At 45.4% G+C, this 22,126-nt stretch overlaps 1 protein-coding gene across 1 annotated transcript; it reads right to left on the bottom strand.

Annotated features, from left to right (window-relative positions):
• Window positions 1–1,848: 1,848 nt before the first annotated feature.
• LOC146208431 (uncharacterized) lies at window positions 1,849–20,323 on the bottom strand. Its single transcript, XM_084587275.1, has 5 exons — window positions 20,117–20,323; window positions 12,199–12,350; window positions 10,980–11,062; window positions 4,776–4,853; window positions 1,849–2,089 (listed from the first exon to the last, which is right to left on the bottom strand). The coding sequence occupies exons 1-5, from the start codon at window positions 20,300–20,302 to the stop codon at window positions 1,950–1,952; spliced, it is 639 nt and encodes a 212-aa protein (XP_084443401.1). The 5' UTR covers window positions 20,303–20,323; the 3' UTR covers window positions 1,849–1,949.
• Between the last annotated feature and the right edge of the window lie 1,803 nt (window positions 20,324–22,126).

Raw genomic sequence — 22,126 nt, forward strand, 5'->3', positions numbered from 1 at the left:
CAGCATACCATGCGTATATGCGAAGCCACTCAACGCACTGTCATCTTGGGGAAGAGCTTCCTTTACGCATTTGTAGTACCTTAAAAGCCTTCAAAGTTCGCTGTTAGTAGAGCGGCTACTTACGGAATTCAGCCCCTTCCAATTTCAATTTTTACCCCTGTATACTAATGTTATAGGTTCGAACTCATATCTCTCATCCTTCATCGTGATGTAATGTCGGGCGTAAAAGACTGGGTATCTGCAAAGCGCGGAAACGAAGCAAACTACATTAATGTGCCATTTGCTGTCGAGGCTCGTGCAATTTGCGTCATGCTTAAGCGACGAAATATGCCTGGCATGTGTCCCTACTCTTTTCGTGACTTGCTGTTGACAACGGGGGCAGCTACTGAAGCGCCGCGTGACCTTTACCGCACGTATTTTCGCTGGTGAGATGACCGACCTCAATCGCGGGCACCTTAATGGCGACACGCTTTTCACTAATGTAATTCAAGAGACTCGCCGAGAGGGCACAAACTTTATTCATGTTTCTCTCCGCATCCCCTAAGTATGTGCGTATGTGCGGTCAGTAACAACTAGTATGCCTCTGTGTCGCCACAGAAAAACTAAACCTAACATGACGGGAAATTATATTTACTGTAAAGGTAATATCCCTCGGAGTTTCACTTCAGTCATGAAATGTCCTGGGGAAGGATGCACCGTGCTTTAAGTCGTTTATTTATTTCGATGCCGCTTTCTCTCATCTAACAACGCATTACTTCTTCGCTCGTTCCTTCCTGACAAAACTTCGACCGCTGCCGCTTTAATTTATCGTGTCATAAAGCTTTGCTACAAAATGCATGCACCACTGAGGCTCCAAACCGCGCAGATGCCCAATAATGAAACTAGCACACCCAGGTCACGTTTTAAAGCTCAAGCACTACACAGGCATTTATAATACGAAAAGGCAGCGCATGAAAGATGATGGGGAAAAGCAAATTATACCCTTCCTCGACCGGCAATGCCACCTGTAAAATTGCAGTAATTCTAGGCGGCATTGAGGCCCCGCGTAAGGCGCTCGACAGCTGAGTCCCCTATCCGACTCGTATAAGGAAAAAGAGAGTCGCAAGCAAGCCCGGTAAACGAAGAAAAGGCACACCCACTCAAAGCACATCTGGCGTGACAGCGCCATAAGCCTCGAAACTGCACTAGAATGCTAAATTGGGCGAGTTGGTGCGTTTGCATTTTAGGAAAACGTAGCACAAAGAAGACAAGGACAAAATAAAGGATACGCAGCGTGTGTGGATACACACACGAGTGCTTAAGCTTTCGTGTGAGCATCCCATATTTTGTCCTTGTCGTCTTTGCGCTACGTTCTCCTAAAATGCAAGCCTTGAAAGCCTCGACATCCCGTTGTGTGAGAGCAGATAGCGCAGTAATGCGCTTTTGCGCCGCTGCGCCGTCCATTAAACACTCCGCCAACTTTTGCCACTGACAGCACTTGCTGGCGGTTTCATATCGTTTTCAAAGGGCTAACTCTAGAATTTCCGCTCCATCGAGAAGGCTTTGTATATACTATTTGCCCCTATGATCTTGATGAACATAAAATGTTACCGGTACTTGGCTTCGATCCCGCAATAGCGCGACCGCATCGCTTCGCTGACCACTCTGCTGTCGCCGTCACCGATCACGTCTAGTGTGTTACTCTCAATTTCTTGCGCGGTGCATTGCATTCATGCAATGCACAGCGACATGTCGCAGTTTTCATCAACTTCCATCCGTGTGCAATGAATACAGGACACACGAATTGCCCTTTCGAGGTGAGCTAACCGTCCGTCCTTCATGAAATCAAGTTGTGCACAGCAACATAAACATTAGCTTTATTTACCTATATGTCACTGCTGGAACGCCGCTCACTGTATAACTGTATGAGGGAGGCTAACCTTAGAGCCTGGTGCGCTGACGGAACCTTTTCAGTTAGGAATGCAATTCTTGGTAAAAACTCTGTACACTTTCCGTTTATGGCATAGATACTGATACTCTCTCTTGCAGTTCTCTGAGGGACCTTCTTTGGCTTTTTCTTTCCATATATGCAGTTCACACATTATATTGCCTGAAAGTAACAGTAAAGAGACTTTTTAACAACCTAAAATAATACTGCCAACCATTCTATTATTGAAGTATTTTTAAAATAACCATATCAATTCATGACAAACTTCCTTTCTTAAGTAGGGTGCGTTCGAGTAAACTACGAGCCCTGTGAGTGTTCACGGCAACGCATTTGAAGGATATTTTGAAGTCCATTTTAGGCCTGTATTTTAGCTTCGGTTTCAATAAAAATAACAAAGAGCACAAAATGGAGAAATATGAATTCCATAGTAAGCTTTAGCGCAATCTTTCTGCTCGAATAAAGTGATCACGTTTGCTTCGTTTCCTTTAAGAGCTAGAAATACACCCGTATCAAACACGGAAAAAAATTATTAATCATCTATTGCGATTATGATATGTATATGAAACGACCGCAGAGTTGATCGAATGCTAGGCTATTAAACCGCGGTTAATAGCCTAGCATTCAACTCCGCCTTATATTTAATCACACCATAAGCGTTCGATGCGCAGATTTTCTTATATTGCACTGAGGGACCAACAACCGCATTTAAGAAATAGAGGAAGTTTAAGCCTGACTTTAACCTAGTTATACGAGCGAAAGCTCCTTGACGCGCGGTTTTGCATGGCGTAACAAGGTTTTGCATGTAATAAGGCAGTAATTACTCATTGGCATATATCCAAGCACAGCCATACGACTTCAAAGGAAAGTTGCACAGCTTTCTAAAGGACTCCGCAATTGAAGAAGAAAAATTTCCTGTTCCGGGGTTAAAACCCGGGACTCCTGCCTTTCTGGAGCAGTCGCTGTTACACATCAAAAAAAGCCAACACTGAGCTAACCAACCCAGTACGGTCAGCAAATCAGATGGTAGGCTGAGAGCTGATTGATCAGGAACTCGAAGTGGGAACGGTGTTGGTCGACCTTGGTCGATAATTTCATTTAGGGGATGGCTTGATAGTTTCAATTAAGGGAAAGCTCAAGCTTTGCATTAAGAGCAGAAGTGACAGCATCTTTCACACCGCCTTTATATTTCGAGATTTTCGCAGTGTGAGCTAGATAGATAGATAGATGGATTTATTGAAAGAAAAAGGCTGCGAAGTTGGCCGGCATAATTCAAATCTGGCCTGCTACTCTGCACTGGGGAAGGAGAGAAGAAAGAAGATCATGATGGGTGACGATGCGGGAGATAGGCATATGAAATACATATCTACAGGCACAGTGGCTTGCTTTACAAGCGCGAGTCAAGTCCGCTGGCGCACACAAAAAACGGCAAAGAGCACGCTCTGCCTGGACACCCTTCCCCTTGTCCTGCCAAGCGCCCAGCAGCAGTTCCTCCGATAGAGGCCTCTTGTCCAAACGCTTCAAGGATGCGGCTAGCACACTTCTTTCGCACGCATACGCTAGGCACGCCAATAATATATGGTCCACAGTATCTGGGGATGCCACACGTTGAAAATTCCGGCGAGTCCACATGTCCGATTAAATGTAAGTACTTGCACGTGAAAGCCACATTTAAACGAAGTCTATGTAGCAAGCATGCCTGTGAGCTGCATACGAGGGCTCTCCCGGGAAAACCAGTAATCATCCACTAGGGCAGTGAGCTTCATTGGTGTCTGTCTGTGGTGTCTGTTTCTATTCTTTCGTCTGTGTGTTTTGCGCTGTTTTATTTTTAAACCAATTCATTGCTCTGGCTCCATTGCTCGGCTTAAGCAGCTGCAATGGCTACAATACAATAAATGCACGACTACTGTACCAAAGTACCCGAGTTCGAACCCGAACGCTGGCGGCTGCGTATCGATGGCAGCAAAACAGAGAGGCGCCCATGGGCTATGCAATGTCAGTGCATGTTAATGATCCCCAGATGGTGCAAATTACTCAACAGCCCTCCACTAAGGCACTCCTTTCTACATTTCAACCGTCACTATACGTCATTCCTTCGTTCCCTAACGGTCCCTCGCGAGTCAGGTGTACGCAGAAAAAAGTGCTACAGATACTGAGCATTTCCTTTCCTGTAAACAAGTTAGTTATTTAGATACTTCGCATTTCCTTTCCTGTAAATCAATTATCATTAACGTCCCGAAGCGCCTCGGGCTATGAGAGAAGACGAGAGAAAAGACTCCGGAAACTTCGATAACCTAAGGTTCTTCAACGTGCAATGACATCGCGCAGCACATGGACGCCTGCAAGCACGAAATATTTGTATGATATGCATACATTCCCATTCATAAGTAACCACATGCCTAGAGACAGCTTCTGTGATCATGATGATGGTGATGAAAACATTCTTTAATGAAATAACACTTTGTGGTCGGCCGCCTTATTCCTGGAGTTCCTTGTATTTTGCAGGCGCTCTTGCCGTTAACGTCAGCTGGGGCTAAACTTTCGGGTCCGAGCTGGGCAGCATTTCCTTCCACCTTTCAATCGTCGGGCCTTTTACCCACATATCCTCACAGTGTGTGCGGTTTCTGAGTTGTGTTTTCCTTTTGTCTCCTCAAACAGCATTTGGTGGTATTTGTACACAAATCAGTACTTATAATGTAGTTTAGGTGAAAACGAACATTCAACATGATAACTACTGTAATACACAAAATTTTCTTTTTTGCAAATGAGTTCAATAAGCCGTAATTTAAAATGTTCAATATTATACCGATTCAAACGTTATATGAAATAAAACTTGCAACTTCCTACTTACAGGCACTTTCCGAGAACGTTATGACAGCACACTTTCCGTCGTCATCATAGTATTGGAAATAGTAAGTTCTCTTCTTTCCTGGTGAAGAAGAATGCGCAGTGAGCCTGGGCTTCGATCTCGACTGTCAGTATGCCACATTACTAAATTGGCCGATCTTACCGCAAGTGTCGCCGCGTCTCAGGTGCTGCGGAAAGATGGCAGTGTAGTTCTTCGCTAGCCCCGAATAGCGGTGGCGGTTACAAACACAAATTTTAAAGTCTAAATGCCGCGGTTTTATTTCTTCATTGAGTTTAGTGCACTTCCTAATGCATTGTCTTCTTAATATACTCTCCCACACATATAAGAAAAGCATTATGAAGGACATAAGCTCCACCTTTAAGGGTATGGCCTAGCATAGGTTACCTCTTGACGTATTAGGCCCCTCTTTTACCAAGCGATATGAACGGTCCTGTGTAGCCTAGGTGTAGCGGGCCTGACTTGGTATCCAAGACCACTGGAACGTTTATTCTTTTTCATCACATAACCCGATCTGGCACCTTTTCCCAAATTACTGTTATCATGTGTTCTCGTCAAGTTGCCAAAATGATTGAAGAATCACTACCCGGCCATGCCATTTGCCACCTACCACCTGCCAACGGCATGGTAGTGATGTTTCGCTCACAATGGCGACGCCAACTTGGAGGGCTACAGTCCGATTGGAGGGCTACGATCCACTGCGATATAATGGCCTTCGCCTCATCGCACTTTAGGGGTCCATAGTGCCCTCTAGAATTTTGCGCCCTACCTGAGGTTGCAATAAGTGGGTTTTCGTGTGATTTTAGCTGATGGATAGCAGTAACATGGTGATCCACATCTACACCGACACTCAAGAGGCTATAAAAGCTTTGCAAACCTGTTCTTACAAGACCTCACTACAACACCGCATCAAACAGCGCTGCCGCTACCTGCGAGAGACTTCATAAGTCTCGGTAAGGATTCATTGGAAACCTGGACATCAGGCACAAGGAACCGGGAACAGGACGGCCACGAGGCCACTGGCGCGCAGCTAGAGGAAGACCGCCGCCGGCATACCCTTGACGTGGGCCCGTCCAACTTGGACCACCCTTACTGTTCTCCCGTCTCCCTCATCATACCAGACCATGCCATTACGCGGCTTAAGCATGAGCGGAGGGGTTTATTGCGGGACCTTGTCCCCGATATTACTCCTCCGATCCCTTCCAGCCTCTCTCGCCCTGCCCAAGTTCTAACTCATAAGGCGCGAGCTGGTTCAGCGTACACATCGGACATCCTAAGTCAATGACGACGAACCAAGTTCAGCTTCCCCAACTGCCCTGTTGACTCCGTTGACCTACAGGACTTGATCTGGACCTGTCTTGGCACAGGTAGCCTTCGCGCCCGCTACACATCTGCTCACCACATTCAGACTTACGAAGACTGCACAGCCCCCAATACCAACGCCAAGCGCAAGCTTAGTGCCCTGCTGTACTTCCTGTTGGAGTCTGGCGCCCTCAACCTCACCTCACAATCCCAGGGTAGGCTACCCGGACGGAGCAAAGTACCGATACCAACTCAAATCGATCGCTTTGGTAACGAACGCTGGATGGAAAGAAGTATGCAGCGCAACAATAAACAACTCAAGAATATAGGCAGCTTAAGAAGCCGCAATCCCTCTATCAATAGCGCACGGCGATGCAAAGGAATATAACCTCACTATAGTGACGGACTCCAAACACGCGTGCCGAAACAACAAAAGGGACAGAATTGACAAAATCATCAATCGTATCCTACAACCGACATGACATACAGACACTGTGGGTTCCGGAACAAAAGAGGATGAGGGGCAACGAGGCAGCAGATGCGTTAGCTTGAGGATACATCGACCGAGCGGACTCAACACTCAGCACCACGGGCACCTTTGACCATGTTACCACCTCCTACTCAGATATATAGATCATTACAGAGGCAAGTAAAAACGCTACGCAGCCTCACACAAAACGCTGCCCCAACAGGAGGCAGTACACTGACGCAAATTACAAACCGACACTTGTCCACACCTACACAAATTACACAAGGTTTTCCCTACGCAACCTGAAAATGAATGCCCATGATGTCAAGGTACCGACACACGAGCATGTCACATCGACCTGTCCTGAGGCAGGCTTCGACCCCAAAATAGAAAACCCGAGTGTGACGCAGTGAAAGCGGGCAGATTTCTCGTATTCCGAGCCACAATGGCAGCAGTGAAGTGAGGAATCCTGGACCATGGTATCAACCACGGCGGACAAGTGACCAGCAATGGTCACAACACATCGAATCTGTAAAACATAAACTTTTCATTCACCCACGCTCCTCTTCTCCGCGGCGCATTCCACACATTCCAAAGCGATTCCCCAGCGAAATGCCCGAGTGGTAGCCCCAATGTAGCTCTCCCTACAGAAAATGTCATTCCTTTTCTCCAGCGGGGTTTAGCGGCATTGTACGAAGCTGTTCCCGCTAGATGTAGCGGCCAGCACATTAGTAGAGTTTATGTTGTTCGTTCCTTTTTGGAAGGTTCATAAACGCTTTCTGTCATGTAGTTCGGCACGGAGAAGACCAAGAGACGTACTTGAACATATCTACAAAGAGTACATATGTTCATATATAAATATATATATTTATATGGCACATATAAAGAGTACACATGGAAGTATACAATTGCAATGGTTAGAGCCTAAGTAGAACAGCCGCGTTACATGCCTAAGTATAGAGCCGCAGCTCAGACTGGATTAAACTCTCTTTGGTCACATCCCATTTTACAAACTCAAGCAATAAAGAAATGTGGGCGATCATTCTCAGCGGCTGGCCTCATATATCATTTATCCAATAAAGAAATAATAGGCTAGATGGGCACAGCCCCGTGGGTTGGCCTTAGCCTCTTACTCAGGGCCCCGCTAGTAGTAGAAATTACAACAAACAATGAGTACGGCGACACCCTTTCTCTGGTGAGGATGTCGAACCCTCTACTGTCGGGAGACTTTCTTCCCACTTGTCTCCCGCGAACCGTCGATCCACGCGGCCGCTGCTGAGTAATCTCTTTTCACAGGTGCATTGCCACGCGGAACCTTGCCTACTGCTAAGAGCAACTACACGGGAAAGAGAAAGACTACCCAGCCGCTATGCTGAAGGCCCAGCACCAGACGAAAGGGCAGTTTCTGGCTCTGAGAACAATGTCTGGGTGAAATCCTGAGTGCTTCTTCTTGCGCTCTTTGTCCAATCAGCGGACAAGATAAGGACGACTACCTTTCGCACTGCACAAAGTAACAGTGTAAAAAAAGGCTTGAGAGCAATTTGGGTTCTCGTTACCGGCCAGAACGAATGGTGCCATATGTGCGACCACCCGGTAGCACGTTCCGCTGACCCTCTCCCTATGAATGGCCTTCTGGCTAAGAGGGCACCGTAAAGCCGGCGACGACAGTCCGGTCGGCCTTCCCTATAACGCGGCACGCGTGCAAACGGAGGACTACGTCGATAATACAAGAAGCAAACAGGTGGGTTGTGGCAGAATCCAAAGACGCGCACCTGGAAGTGATCAGCCTCGAGCGCTGCCCTACACCATTCTTCCCTCAAATGAACACCCTCCTCGCAGGCACGCATCTACGACGGTAATGGTGGGAGAATAGGAGAAGACGGGCCTTTTCATTAGTGTCCTGTAGTTATACTTCATCTCACAAGCTGTTTGCAGCACTGGGAAAGGCAGGGGCGCCCTGCCCCACACAGACTCATGAGCACTGTTGTAGATAAGAGTATAATGATAATTATGCTCCTACGCTCACCCCTCCAATTCGGGGAGCGGGAGATGATTTTATCAGTGCTGCAAACAGCTTGTGAGATGGAGTATGATTGATTTACCGGGATAAGGATGCGGAGCGGAGAATTATGTTGAGCAGAGACGGTAGGTAAGCCTGAAGTGCGCACAGATAAAAGTTCTTCCCTTTCCTTTTCCTGCTCCTGGTGTTGCCGATAGCTCAAAAGTAGTTTAGAAACTGTTCGTCCAGTGAGTGGTCTTTTTTTTTTTTTTCGTTGGTACGCCGAGTCCGCTTGATGGCATCGGATCGAATGCCGGTTTGAAGTGAAATAAGAACACATGAGGCGTGGCCCGTGGACCGCCGGTTCCTCATGTGAATCGGCCTTTACGTGGGAAATTCTAAAGCATTACGAGCTGCGAGAGTAGTTCCGTTGTGAGCTCCGATTTCGCGCTTCGTTGCTTTTTCGATGTGTGCACATTTACTTCTAAAGGCGAAAGCCTTTCTTGGCTTATCAGTAGTTTGCGCAGAAAAGGACTGTCCGCGGAACGATGGCCAATACAACACAATAACATCCAAACAGGAGAAAATACCAAATTCATTCTTGATTACTTGTCTACAATGGCTTAATGACACTACATGACTAGCCACATTAATCATAGCCCGATCCCAAGTAAAAGCCAAAAATCCCAAACTGGATCCACACAACGAGTCAAGACGAAATTCAGCCATAATCAATTGTCTGTAATGCGTTAATGACAATGCATGATGACTTGCGACATTAGTCACAACCGTAATCCAAGTCATAGAAAAAATGTAATCCAGAATTCACATAAGCCAACAGGACGCAAGATGCCCACATGTGCTTTCATATTACAGCGCGTAAGGAGACTAAGTGCACCCTTTGAATTTTTTTACGTTACTTTATTTATCCGCCGCTTGTTTATATTTTTCTTTTAATTTTCTCCTTTTCATCCAGCTGCGGTGGTGCAGTGGTTAGGGGCCTTGACTGCTGTGCCCAAGTATGTGGGATCGAATGCCGGCCGCGGCGGGCGCTTTTCGATGGAGGCAAAAAGCAAAGCCCCGTTCAAGAACCCCAAACATTCGAAATTTTTAAATTCTTCCACTACGGCATTTCACATAGCCTTATCGCTTTGGGATGTTTAATCCCAAACACAACCAATCCTGTTTGTTTTTATTTTTTCCGTGTATTCATCTTATTTTTATTTACGTAGTGACGTTCTTGCATTTTCCCACAAGGCCCTCCAGCGTCCTTATGCTAAAAAAGGGGAGTTGAAAACTGCTATCAAAACGATAGCTTTTTAAATTACATGTAAGTGCTCTCCCTGGGAAGGCACAGATGATAAGAAAAAAGTCTTTGTGCAGTAATGTGTAAACTCTCTTTTGCTTACTAAGCCGGAGACTCTTGAAATGTGTATATAGATTGTTGGAATGAGGTTTTCTTTTGGAAGGTCCTACAGCAAACTTTGAACAAATATTTCATTTGAATCTTCAATGGAATTCGATGGATAGGTTCTTATATGTATAAAGTGATGACGGCATTTCGTATATGATGTCATTTCGCTTGCATAGCCTGTGGAAACGCCGAATGGCTGTTCGCCATGCCTATCTTCGTATTACACCTACCCGAGAGTGTATCGGGAACTCCATTCTAGTGATAACTGAGGTTTTAAACACACTTTTATGTTTACATGTGTTTATCAATACAATTAAAAACGTGATCAATTTCAGCATTTGATAATTGGATGTATTGCATGTAAAACGGCTGACATATGAAAAATCGGCCAGCCTATAGTGTTTGTGACATAAAATAAGTACGGCCAAAACAAACAAGCGTCGAGTATTTGTTAGCGCGCTCGGCTGGGGAACGGAAGAATGGTGGTTCGAGTCCCTGCCTAGACACGATTCAATTATTTTTCTTATTTGATTCTTATTACTGTTCTGTGTGCATCTCGTGATCCTGTATAATGAGCTAAAAAATCATTTGGCACTGTTAGGCAAGCAGTCGTCAGCTGGGTGCTAGCGAATTGAAACCTCGCCTCTTGCGAGCGACCTGTCTCAGAGTTTGGACTCCGTAATGAACTGGCTGAATTCATTTAATTTAGCAGTAATTTTAATATCGCTCAGAAGTATTTTGCTGGTATTACCATTTTTTTGCAAAGCACCAGTTAATTTTATTCTTAATTTTCCCTTTAGCTCACCTGTGATCCATAAGCTGGCGGCAAGATTTTTTTTTATCAGATTTCACTTGGGGGCGATAAATGCATATTTCGCAGCCGCAGTAAGGTCAACATCGCATGAAATATTTGTAGAATATATTATACTAAAGAAATAATTAGATTGAGTGTTCCTCGGTGTCCCTGTAAGGAAGGCGCATGCATGTGGCTGCATTCAAACTCACCCCTCAGCCCAGTGGCTTCCATCAAAGGCGCTTCATCGGGAAGTGTTGCCTCCAATAGTACATAATTTACAAAATAGTACACACTGCAGAGAAATTTTCGAAGGGGAAATACATCTATTACAAAAGTTGCCGTAAGCTATTAACTTTCCTTCATAAAAATCATTACACTAGTCAGTTTCCTAACATTGACATTAAAAATTTTTAAATCAAAATTGAAATATTCCTCACAATTTCCTTGGCTTCACTGACTGTTCGCATTCTTCACATGTAAGCTATATCGAACCCTTCATTTTCCTACCTTTTCTACCCGGCGACATCGCAGTTAGTCATTGTGAAAGACAGAGATACAGGGCAATTACAACTGCAGTGTGTTTTCGGTAGAACTTGAGAGCTTTGACTCTGAGTGCACTATGTATTTTTGTTCATATAAAAATGGAAACTTTAACAAGAAGGAAAACGACTAGCAAGCTCTCTAACCTTTGAGGTAACGACTCACATTAATTGCCTTTTGTGCTATTATTTTCTAAATATAGGCGGGGTGGAAGAGGGTGAGGGGGGAGCTAGGTGTCAGTACACTATTTTTCGGACCAAGAATCTCAATAGGCTGAGTACGTGAACAGCAAATTAGTCATTAATATCGCTCATGTGCTCTCAGACATCAAAAAGAAAAACTTCAAGCATTTAAAGTTGCGTACAAATTATCTTTGGATAAAACAGAAGAGCAAACGGATTATGCTTAGACGAATTTTCACTATTTTGCACTATTTTGATGCTTTTTATAAGTAAGCTCAACGCACCGAAAGATATAAGTTGCTCTCGAACTGAAACGCCAATGGGTACTTCTAAATTCACAAAAACGTTCTCTAAGCTCGCAAGCCATAGTAATCGAGCATCAATATTTCCTTCCACCAACGGAGATGAAACGTTTAAAATACCTTTATTTTTTCATTAAATGTACGATGTTATTCAACAAAACAAAGGTTACTATCAGAATGAACTGTCTGGAAGCTTTATTTATTGCTATAGTGTAGAAAAATAAACTTGGCTACCTTTGACGAATATGCTTGTTTGGTATGTAATAAATATGGTTTGTACCCAACATGCCACAAACTATAGCCAGAATTTCACAGCACATGCCAAGCGTGTCATTTAGTGTTTTATACGGGGATATGAGCGCCTTTTAGTTTCACCAAAAGGGTAGTTGTGGCCAATAACTTACCTTCTTTCTCTATAATAATAGGTTTGAGTTACCTGCAGATGGGTTGTGTTCAAAAATATTTGCTTGTTATATATACAAGTTGGATCACTTCCAGAAATAAGACGAGAATAACTTCTCATGTATAGAAATATCTTTTCTTCTGTGAAAAAGAACTGGAAGAAAACAGCATAACTGTCTTTCGCAGCTCCTTAAAAGGAGATATGCAAAATATACTCTGTGTTGAAAAGTAATGCCACTACATTCGGAGACAATTACCTGGAGCTATGCGACGGTGTACACAGTCTACACAGCTACACAGTCGACACGCGCACGTTCACTGAGCAGCAGTGAACGTCCAGATATTTTGCTGATCTCGAATCTTATGCCATTTTAGAATTGTTAACATTTATATCACACCATGGTTGCATTGCAGCACTAACTAGTAAAGCGGTAATGTACTAGTTGAATCCCGCCACAACGAATACCGCCACAACGAAATTTCCGCGACAACGAATAATTTTTTATTCCCCGCGAGTATCCTATAAGAATTAATGGCCTAAATTTCTCTGCACAACGAACCATTTTTGCAGAGCGTTTCCGCTTCAACGAAATTTTCGCGTTCAAAATCGAAACCGAAACTAGTTTTATTGGCGAGAAGTCCAAGTCAAATCCAAAGCCACATTAAGCATGAAATCACGTGATTGCAGTTCCGCCATTTTGGCTTTGTGTCGTGGTCGCGTTGTTCACTCGCTGCCTTTCTCTTCGACAACGACGAGTTTTCATCCGCAGGACACGATGGCAACGCAAGTGAAAAAACGCAAAACTCTTTCCCTTGAGCAAAAAGCTCAAATAATCGCCCAAGCAGAAAGCGGAAGGAAGAAAGCGGCAATTGCTGAAGACTTCGGAATTCCTGCAAGTTCGCTGTCAACGATTCTAGGCAATAAGGACAGCGTGAGAATGGCACTTGCTTCAGGCACATCCTCGAAGCACAAAAAGGTGACGCGGCCCCTCCATGAAGAGTTGGACAAAGCAGTGCATGCGTGGTTTGTGGAAGCACGAGCCAGCAACGTCCCCCTGTCCGGAAGCATCGTCCAGCAGAAAGCCTTGAACTATGCATGCCTACTTGGCATTGATGATTTTAAAGCCAGCATTGGCTGGCTAAACCGTTTCAAGGCCCGCCATAACATCGTTGGAAAAGTGTTGTGCGGCGAGTCAATGTCAGCAGACGTGGACGGAGCAGCTGCTTGGAAGGCGAGTAACATGGCCGGAATTTTAAGCAACTTCGCGCCTGCAGACATTTACAACGCCGACGAGACCGGGCTATTCTACGAGATGTTGCCGGCTAGGACGCTCGACTTCAAGGGGCAGCGCTGTCACGGCGGCAAACACAGCAAAAAACGCATCACAGTGCTGCTTTGCACAAACATGGATGGCTCGGACAAGCGTCCGCCGTTAGTCATAGGCAAAAGTGCCAAGCCGCGCTGTTTTAAGGGAACTCGTAGCCTACCTGTGCAGTACAAGGCGAACAACAAGTCATGGATGACCCGCGCTATTTTCACCGAGTGGATGATGGCATTCGACCGCGACATGAAGCGGCAGGGCCGTAAAGTTTGCTTGCTTTTGGACAATTGTTCAGCGCATCACTCCGACGAAGTCAAGCTCACTAACACGGAGCTGAGGTTTTTCCCTCCCAATTGCACGTCTGTCTTACAGCCTCTCGATCAGGGCGTGATTCTTAGCCTGAAGCGCGCTTACCGCGGGAGGTTAATTCAGCGGCTGCTTTTTAACACTGAAACCGGCCGAGACACGAAGGTGGACTTGTACGTGGCACTGCAGATTATGTCTGCTGCCTGGAGCACACTGGGGCGCTCAGTAATTGTGAACTGTTTCAGGCACGCCGGATTTGCCGAAGGTCGACCCGTACACTCTGCTGGCCTAACACCAGGCGTTACAGACGACGACGAAGAGGCGTCACCGGCTCCGGGGATCGCGGCCGCCTGGAAAACGCTGGGAGAAATAGGAACCGTGCCGCCTAATCTCGAGCTCGACGAATACATCGGCGCTGACGCTTGTGTTGTTGTTCACGAAGATGTGAGTGATGAGCAGATCATAAAAGCTGCCCGGAATGATAAGGACTCTTCCGATGAAGAAGACGACGACGTACAGGAAGCGCCGGCTGCGGCAACCGCCGTACAGGTGATGGACGCTTTTGATGTCATCAGGAATTTCGTTGCTGTCCGAGACGACGATGTTGCAATGGGTTTGCTGACCGAGTGCGAAAATCGCGTGACGGCGTTGCTCGCCGTGAAGCGTAAGCAAACCAAGCTTACAGATTTTTGGCATTAAACGCCTTTGCTGCTGCTTGGGCAATTCTTTCTGCGTTTCACGTCAAATTTTTGCGATAACGAAGTTCCGCGAGAACGAATTTTTTTTCGTGCACCGTGAATTTCGTTATAGCGGGATTCAACGTAGATAGTTAGCAAATTCCCAGTGTTCGTGCCAATGGCAACAACACTTATAGGGAATTTCTCCAAGCGTACATGGACCTTGTCTGTCACGTCTCCATGCCGGTTCCTGTACCCTTTCTCATTGCACTTGCTTGAAGAGCATTGATACATCGCGCGTTTACATTCCCATGCGCCTTCAATGATATATAGAGACGCATTTCTGAGTATTTCGTCGCCCAAAATATTTTATTGTGCATAAAGGTGCAACTGAAACCGACACCGCAACTGAGGCCAGATATCCCTGAAATACTTTGGGTACTAACACCATAAAAAGAGATTCCCCCCCCCCCCCGTAACCTTGGCTGCATACCTACAGGAATCTGACCACGATATTGCTATATTCTTGCTTATTTTTTTTTTTACTTCCTCATCATGTTATACAAAAGGGCAAAGTCATAGCACTTGAACTGGGTGGTCCATGCGTCAGTTTCCTGCCGGAGAGAAGATGACTGTTACTACCAGTCCTGCTGATTAGAAACTTCCGTTTTGCAAATAATAGCACCGACGCGTTGCCGAAGTCTTAGCACGAAGCAAAAACAAAACAAAAACCAGACCTCAATAAAAATTTATTTGCTCGCATTGCTAAGAGAGCTGACGAAAGGCACCGCACAACGTGAAGCGAGATAGGAATGACGCCTGATCAGACTATTTTGCTCATCAGTTCACACCTTTCTCTCCAGTGGGAACGAGGGGGGACCACGCAACCTACTCTAATCTTTCCTCTGCGACATGCAGAAAGCGAAGGAAAGCGCGAGAACGGACAAAAACGCAGGTGAGATTGGAACTGCTTCCCGTAACAGTAGCACAATAGCCAAAGAAATCTGCCCCGTACTGTTCTTGCTCGCATGCGCGTATTCTGATTTCGCCTCTGTGCTTCGTCATAAGGCACTTATTGATTCGGCGGTCGGTTCTCGTGCGTTCAGGTCAACCAACTGCTGTTGGTGTTGTTGTAGCTTTAGAAAGAAAGAACAGAAAATGCACGGGCCTGCTACTGGCTCTGTAGCTGAGCCACCCCCGCTGCCTCGTGCAGACAGAAGAGAAAATAGACAAGAAAAAAGAAGAGGGAGAGAAAGACGCGCGCCGCAACAACGACCGTCGTCCACCATCACCGAAGCGGTGGCGGGTTCAATGACGGCCTACAACAGATAAAAATTCAGTGACAGGCCAGCCCCCGCCACAAGCGGCGGTTACCTACCTGCCCCAGCCCCATCAGAACGAATGCGGAGGATGTACAAGGGCATCGTAAAGGCTTTTCTGCAGTACATGCTGAATAAGACCATATACCTTACTTCTCAGTTCTCCATGTATCTCACACCTTGACTTCCCCTCACCGCTGAAACAGCTCTGACCGGCTGTTGCGTACCTCTTTTATTCTGTTTTAATCTTCCTTTTCTCTCATCAAAGTGAAGAACTTCAACGCTGCTCGCAGTTCAGCCAGTCGCGAGCACCAAAGCAACAATCAAAGCAGCGTTTGGGACCATGGTGCCACTTCATTCTTTGAGACGCACATGCGAATTGCGCGCCTGTGTTTTTGCGTATAAGTGTACATGTCAAATATAGAAATCTCTTTAAAGTATCATTTTCTTATCTTGACACCGCGTTCACTATGCAGAAAAAAATGCGGACTAAAGCGAAATTTTAACTGCCACGGAATCGCACGCTAAATATCAAGCTGTTGCTGTGCAGTGTGTCGTCTTGCGCTACGCGCTGCGTTGCTTAGCCACTGCCTGCGACAGCTGCGTTACACCAGCTGGAGTTCATATGTGAGTTCAGCAGCAACAGCTCCCCGGCCGGGTAAGGGTGCCAGCAATGTCATTGTCATTTCACTGTATTTACTGCAATTATGGTGCTCTAAAGCGAAAGTTGTTGCTGCCGCAGATCTCGTTCAATTGTGCGAGCTACAAACTAAAATCGCCCGGAGCCGTCTTCCCTAAAGCGGTAATGTCAGGGAATCATCATGTAGATAATATCCCAGTCTAAACATACATGAGTTGTATAGGCAACCTGCGCCGCCTGAAAACAGCACTTTCAGTCATTTTGTTTTCCCCTCGTTTAAGCCATTGCCACGTTGTCTGGGACATAACTAAAAATATTGAAATTACTTGCTTGAAGAGAAAGTGTGTGTGTTCCTGCTTAGTTTGAACTGAAGTACAAAGCAATAGTAACTTTCATAGCATGTGTACAGTAATAATGTTTTATATCTACAGGCTTCAATTGCTTTCCTGGTATAAAAAAGCAGCAACTTAGTTGTACTCACTATAGCAAGTTACAATCAAGAATGCAGCGGCAAATGCGCCTCAGTGAAGCCCTCCAGACGTATAGCGTCAGCTTCCGGTGCTGCTCCCCCTTAAAAGAGAGCAACAACAGTATTTGTCCATGTCTCCCTAATACGGACAGTGTCTTCATTTCCTTTCATCTGGGGGCTGAAATCTGTCGCCGAAACAAGGTTCTTTGCACCTACTGTCAAGAGGAGAAAGTTATTGTCTTCATCGGTTGATGGAAGGTTATCTCTGTCGATGTCATGGGTTCGGGGGCTTAATTTGACAAATTTAACTACTGCATTCTTAACTTGTAACTCACTGCTAACTCCAAGGTAAAAACTGTATTACACGATACACCACTGCATGTTGCATATCAAAATCCTAGGAAAATCTTCCAGGAAGGCATTATTGCTTACTGGCTGCGGATCCCTTCACCGTAGCTGTGGCGTGTTGTAGGACGCCCGCCTCGGTTACGGGAGGTGGTGGGTTCGGCTCCCACTACCCGCCGTGAACGGAAAGTGCTAGCCGTTTCCTTGAAGCGTCTGGACAAGAGGCCTCTGTCGGATTAGTTGCTTTTGGACGCTTGGCAGGACAAGGGGAAGAGTATCAGGGCAGTGCGCGCTGTGCCGTTTTTTTGTGCGCCACTAGATTTGACTCGCGCTTGTAAAGCAAACTGCAGTGCCTATAAATATTTTCATATGCCTTCTCCCACATCGTTGTACCATCAAGATCATCTTTCTGTGGAGAGTAGCAGGTCAGATTTGAGTCATTCCGTCCACCCTCTCTGCCTTTCCTTTCAATAAACCAATCAACTGCCTGCCGAAAAACCTAAACATTCTAAATCATAAACATGTTGTGCGACTATTACGCCGATTTAGGATATGTAAACGTATTCCACCGCATCAGAAAATAGTCTAATTGCACTATTTCTTTTTTATTGCATTGTGTGTTATAAATTTTGCAGTCCTTTTTAACGTTACTGAGATATTGTCGCCTGGTGTTCCAAATGCTGCCCTTATGTCTTCGCATATGTATGGAACGAGAGTTCATCAAGGTCTAGATACATTTTCTCAGCCCTGTTGATCATTGTGATGAATGAATCAGTCTGTAATATTGCGTTAGAGTTGGAACGCTTATACAAGCAAAAATCAAGCGGTGATAGTCTGCTAGTAACCAGACTCTTTGATAACATCTAACCCTCTGCGGCGCGAGCAGATCAGCATCATTGGCCGTTGCTTTTGGCCATTTATAACCTCCAATGAGAATTAATACACATGGCTACATTCAAATAAGCGCGAATGCACATATCTAATATCACTCATTGAATACAGCGTTGTACAGCTTTACCAAATGCACAACTGCAGGCTGACAAGGATGCACACCGCATCAACAGCGGAAACCGGTCCAATAGAAAGTCCCTTTCCTCATAAATATATATCCTTTAGGCGAAGCGTCATTCCGCTGAATACACTTCTTTGTCAGGAAACAGCTACAGCATTGTAGCCCCATACGCACGTTCTTGTTTTTGTTTTTGTTTTTTCAAAGTCTGTGAAGCTCAGCAAAGGAATTTGAGCATGAACTTAGTCCGAGACAGCTGTTCCTAAAGTTGAAGGTCCGCTACGGTGCCAAACTATCTCGTTGTGGCGAAGCCTTCGTCGCCAGCCTCATCTCAGTCTTGCTGGGCGCCAATCGACTTTGGCCAGGACGCAGCCACAACTTGGTCTTTCCTGGGTCAACGTGCAGTCTCGCCATGAGCGCAACGAGTTTGCTCCATGTCACTGGCAGCACTTCTCCCCCAAGCGGCTGCGCCATCGCGCCTGCTGGTTTTTAGTTGGTTTTTGTGCCGCGCCTGCAGACAGAAGCCTGGCTGAAAATTAAAGGGATCTTGCGCAGAACATACATTCTGCCGAGCTCAAGCTGCTCACATGGGTTATGAAGAGATCAAGACACTAGCGTATGGTGTCTCTCGAGGTTGCGATAGCATCTCCAGTGAGCCCTACGCAGTGCAAATAGCGACAATCAAGAGCGATGAGTGGGATGTCAAATGATCCGGATTGTTGCTTTTTGTCTGTTTCTTTTTTTCTTCTGTCTGTCACTATAAGGATGGAAGCTTCCCTCTCTTTTCTTCGCGGAAATTTTTCTTTTCTTCCTCTTTTCACCCATCCGTCTTTGTTCTCTTGCCTTTCATTCTTTTGCTGATTTTATCCCAGATCCTCGATAAACTGAATGTTGGCCACTTAAATCCACTCACTCCGTAAAATTAATGCACTGTCACCACTACTTATAACATGCTAGCGAAGCATAGCTAGAATTCTGAGCTATCTACTTCACAAACATCCCTCAAGAGCTTGCTAGTCCGATTACCCGTGTCGCAAAGTGGTCTTCCATTTCGACGGATTATCTCTTGCCTTTAGTAATTCTTCGATAATAATCCCCTCTAACAAAGATTATAGTGACATTTGCCAGTGTCCTCTGAGGTGCTATTTATTCTGTCTTCCTTCGCATACATCCTAAACAGCCGCCAGATTTCTTTTTGCCTGCGCACTGATGAACACAAAAATCGGCAAAACGCTACCCTGTGCGCAACATTCACAACAAATTAGTCCCATGTACGCTCGGCTACTCGCATTTCGAATGTTTTTTTCCACTATCTATGTTCAATGAGCTGAAGAAGTGATTGAACCTTATCTTCATAACTTTTATACAGGCCATTATTTACCTTCCTGGCTAATACAAACGACGGCATATCGCGTTGTATCCAGGACGCAATTCTATAAATGTATTGTTAAGCTGTTCAGCTATATACTTTTAAACGCGTTTTGAACTTAAGGAAATAAATTGTGACGCACCCTTCTCTTCCTTTCAATCATGTACCAACAATCCCAAGCATGTATACCCTTTTAGAGTGCAAGATGGAAGTTCAGAGGCACACAGTGTTGTCGCATGTCTGATCTATAAGTAGCACTTCGCTTTTACTGCCAGTGATGCCTATGTTAACCTAAACGATCAGCGAATGTCACTGAGGCTTATCAATGCTCTTTCAGCCGACATTCTAACAAACTCGTTGAAGGCGGTTCTTTAAGCCAGGTCAGAAATTTCGAAAGTCGTAAAAGATTATGTCCTGCGCGGCAAAACAATGCACATCGTAGTGCGCGTAGTTCGTTTACTTACGGTTCGGAGATCAGCCATGGTGGCCCGTCCACTGTAATCAAAACTACATGCGGCAGGTCGCGCAAGAAAAAGGAATAACAGCAAATGCATACTTTTCTCCCTAGCAAGATTATCAAGAGTAGGGACACGCGTATTCACCGACCGCACTAAATTATGTAAAATCAAAGCAGGCATCTGCTTTTTCATGGCGCTCCTCCGTTTCTCAAAAGGATCTGGAAACTGGTATTTCCGCAGCATTGCACTTCAGTGACGATAAACGACTCCCACGAGAAGCGTTTGATGCAATGATTTCTGTCTTTAAATAAACTTGCAGCGTACAAAATGCAAACGAAGACACGTGTTATTGAAGTGAAAATGAGTGGGAGAAAACACGCCCGCATTTAATTCCCTCTGAATCTTTTTGTCATAGAGATATATTTATTTTGGTGTGCCTCAAAAGCCAAATAGCCTAAACTAGCGCGCACTAGGTCACATACACTCTTAGAAAAAAGGTTAGTAAGAAGCTAGTAAATGCAGCAGTTACTAACTTCGAATAGGTTTTACTACCTTTTTACTAACCTTGAACTAACTCGCAACTTTTTGAGGTAGTAACGGCTCCCATTACTAACAAGTGAGTTTCTGCTAGTAGTTTTGACGAGTTAAATGCTAGAATCCCTGGGCAACTTTACCATAGTATCTTGCTAGCGTAACTTTACCAAAATTTTCAGAAATTCATGCTTTGGCTGTTCTTGCCAGTCATACATTAAAACTTATTCCAGAATTAACGAGATGCATTACTTTCAATCATTTAATGGCGTTCGTTTTATTTTATGTTTTTTTTTTTGAAGTCAATGTTTTTGTGCACTCTTCAAGCTAAAGAAAAGACATTACAGAATTTGAGTTTTCTTGCCCCATGCGAGCTCCTGACAGCGTAATGCGGTGACGAAAAAAGTCAGAGCGACACTTAGCTCTTTGAGGAAAAGCCTGCAGTATAGTGAACTGGGACGCTTTGTGGGAACCACCTGCAGTCAGTCACGGACAAACGCTCAAGTGCGGATGGCGTCATTTTAGAAGCAACACATTTTTAAAGAAAATTGAAAATAATTTGTATTCACGTTGCATAGCACAAGGTTTTTGCGTCTACTGCTGTTGTTTTGTTCATTTTAACATTGTGCTTTCCACCAGTGCAACAGAAATGCACAACGACCCGAAATCAATACCTTTCCACCTCGCATGTAGTTGCCTGCAATCAACATTTATTCCATTTTCTCTACGTATGGTCCAAGCATCAACACCCTGTAAGCGCGCGCGCGCTCACACACACACACACACACACACACACACACACACACACACACACACACACACACACACACACACACACACGCACACACACACACACACTCACTCACTCACTCACTCACTCACTCACTCACTCACTCACACACACACACACACACACACACACACACACACACACACACACACACACACACACGCACGCACGCACGCACACACAAAAGGTGCCGGGAGGAATGCGAGTGGGCTAGACGGCTGGCAGGGGCTGTACCGTCGACATTTGATCCAAGCATCCAAACGTGCCGGCGCTGCAGGTGGCCGAAGTACGGCGGACGGTAGACGCCGAAATATGAAACGGTTTCATACGCGGCTATAAAAAGAATAGTGGGGCGATGGCTAATACTCGGGCATATTCTCCTCTCACTTTACGCATGCTTTCCGCTGTGCGAAACTGCGCGCTGTGGACGGGAGCGTCGTCGTTGTGCTGGTGGCATAGTGGTTGTCGAGTCTCATACTTTCGTAAATGTCTGCGTGTCCTGGTCCACATATCAAAGTTCATGAGCACCATCGGAAAGTCCACACATCAAGCACCACGTAAACGTTGCTCTTGCAGACATGGACTCCAGGACCCCATCGTTTTTGACAGCAGAGCCGCCGCTCGTTTGTCGCGCATTGGGCCAGCATTGACTAGTCAGACTGGCTTATTTTTATTCGTTCTGCCTCGAGGTGTTC

Source organism: Amblyomma maculatum, chromosome 1 (assembly GCF_055883805.1).
Source record: "Amblyomma maculatum isolate TAMU_Amacu chromosome 1, ASM5588380v1, whole genome shotgun sequence".
In the NCBI taxonomy this organism is placed as follows: Eukaryota; Metazoa; Arthropoda; class Arachnida; order Ixodida; family Ixodidae; genus Amblyomma; species Amblyomma maculatum.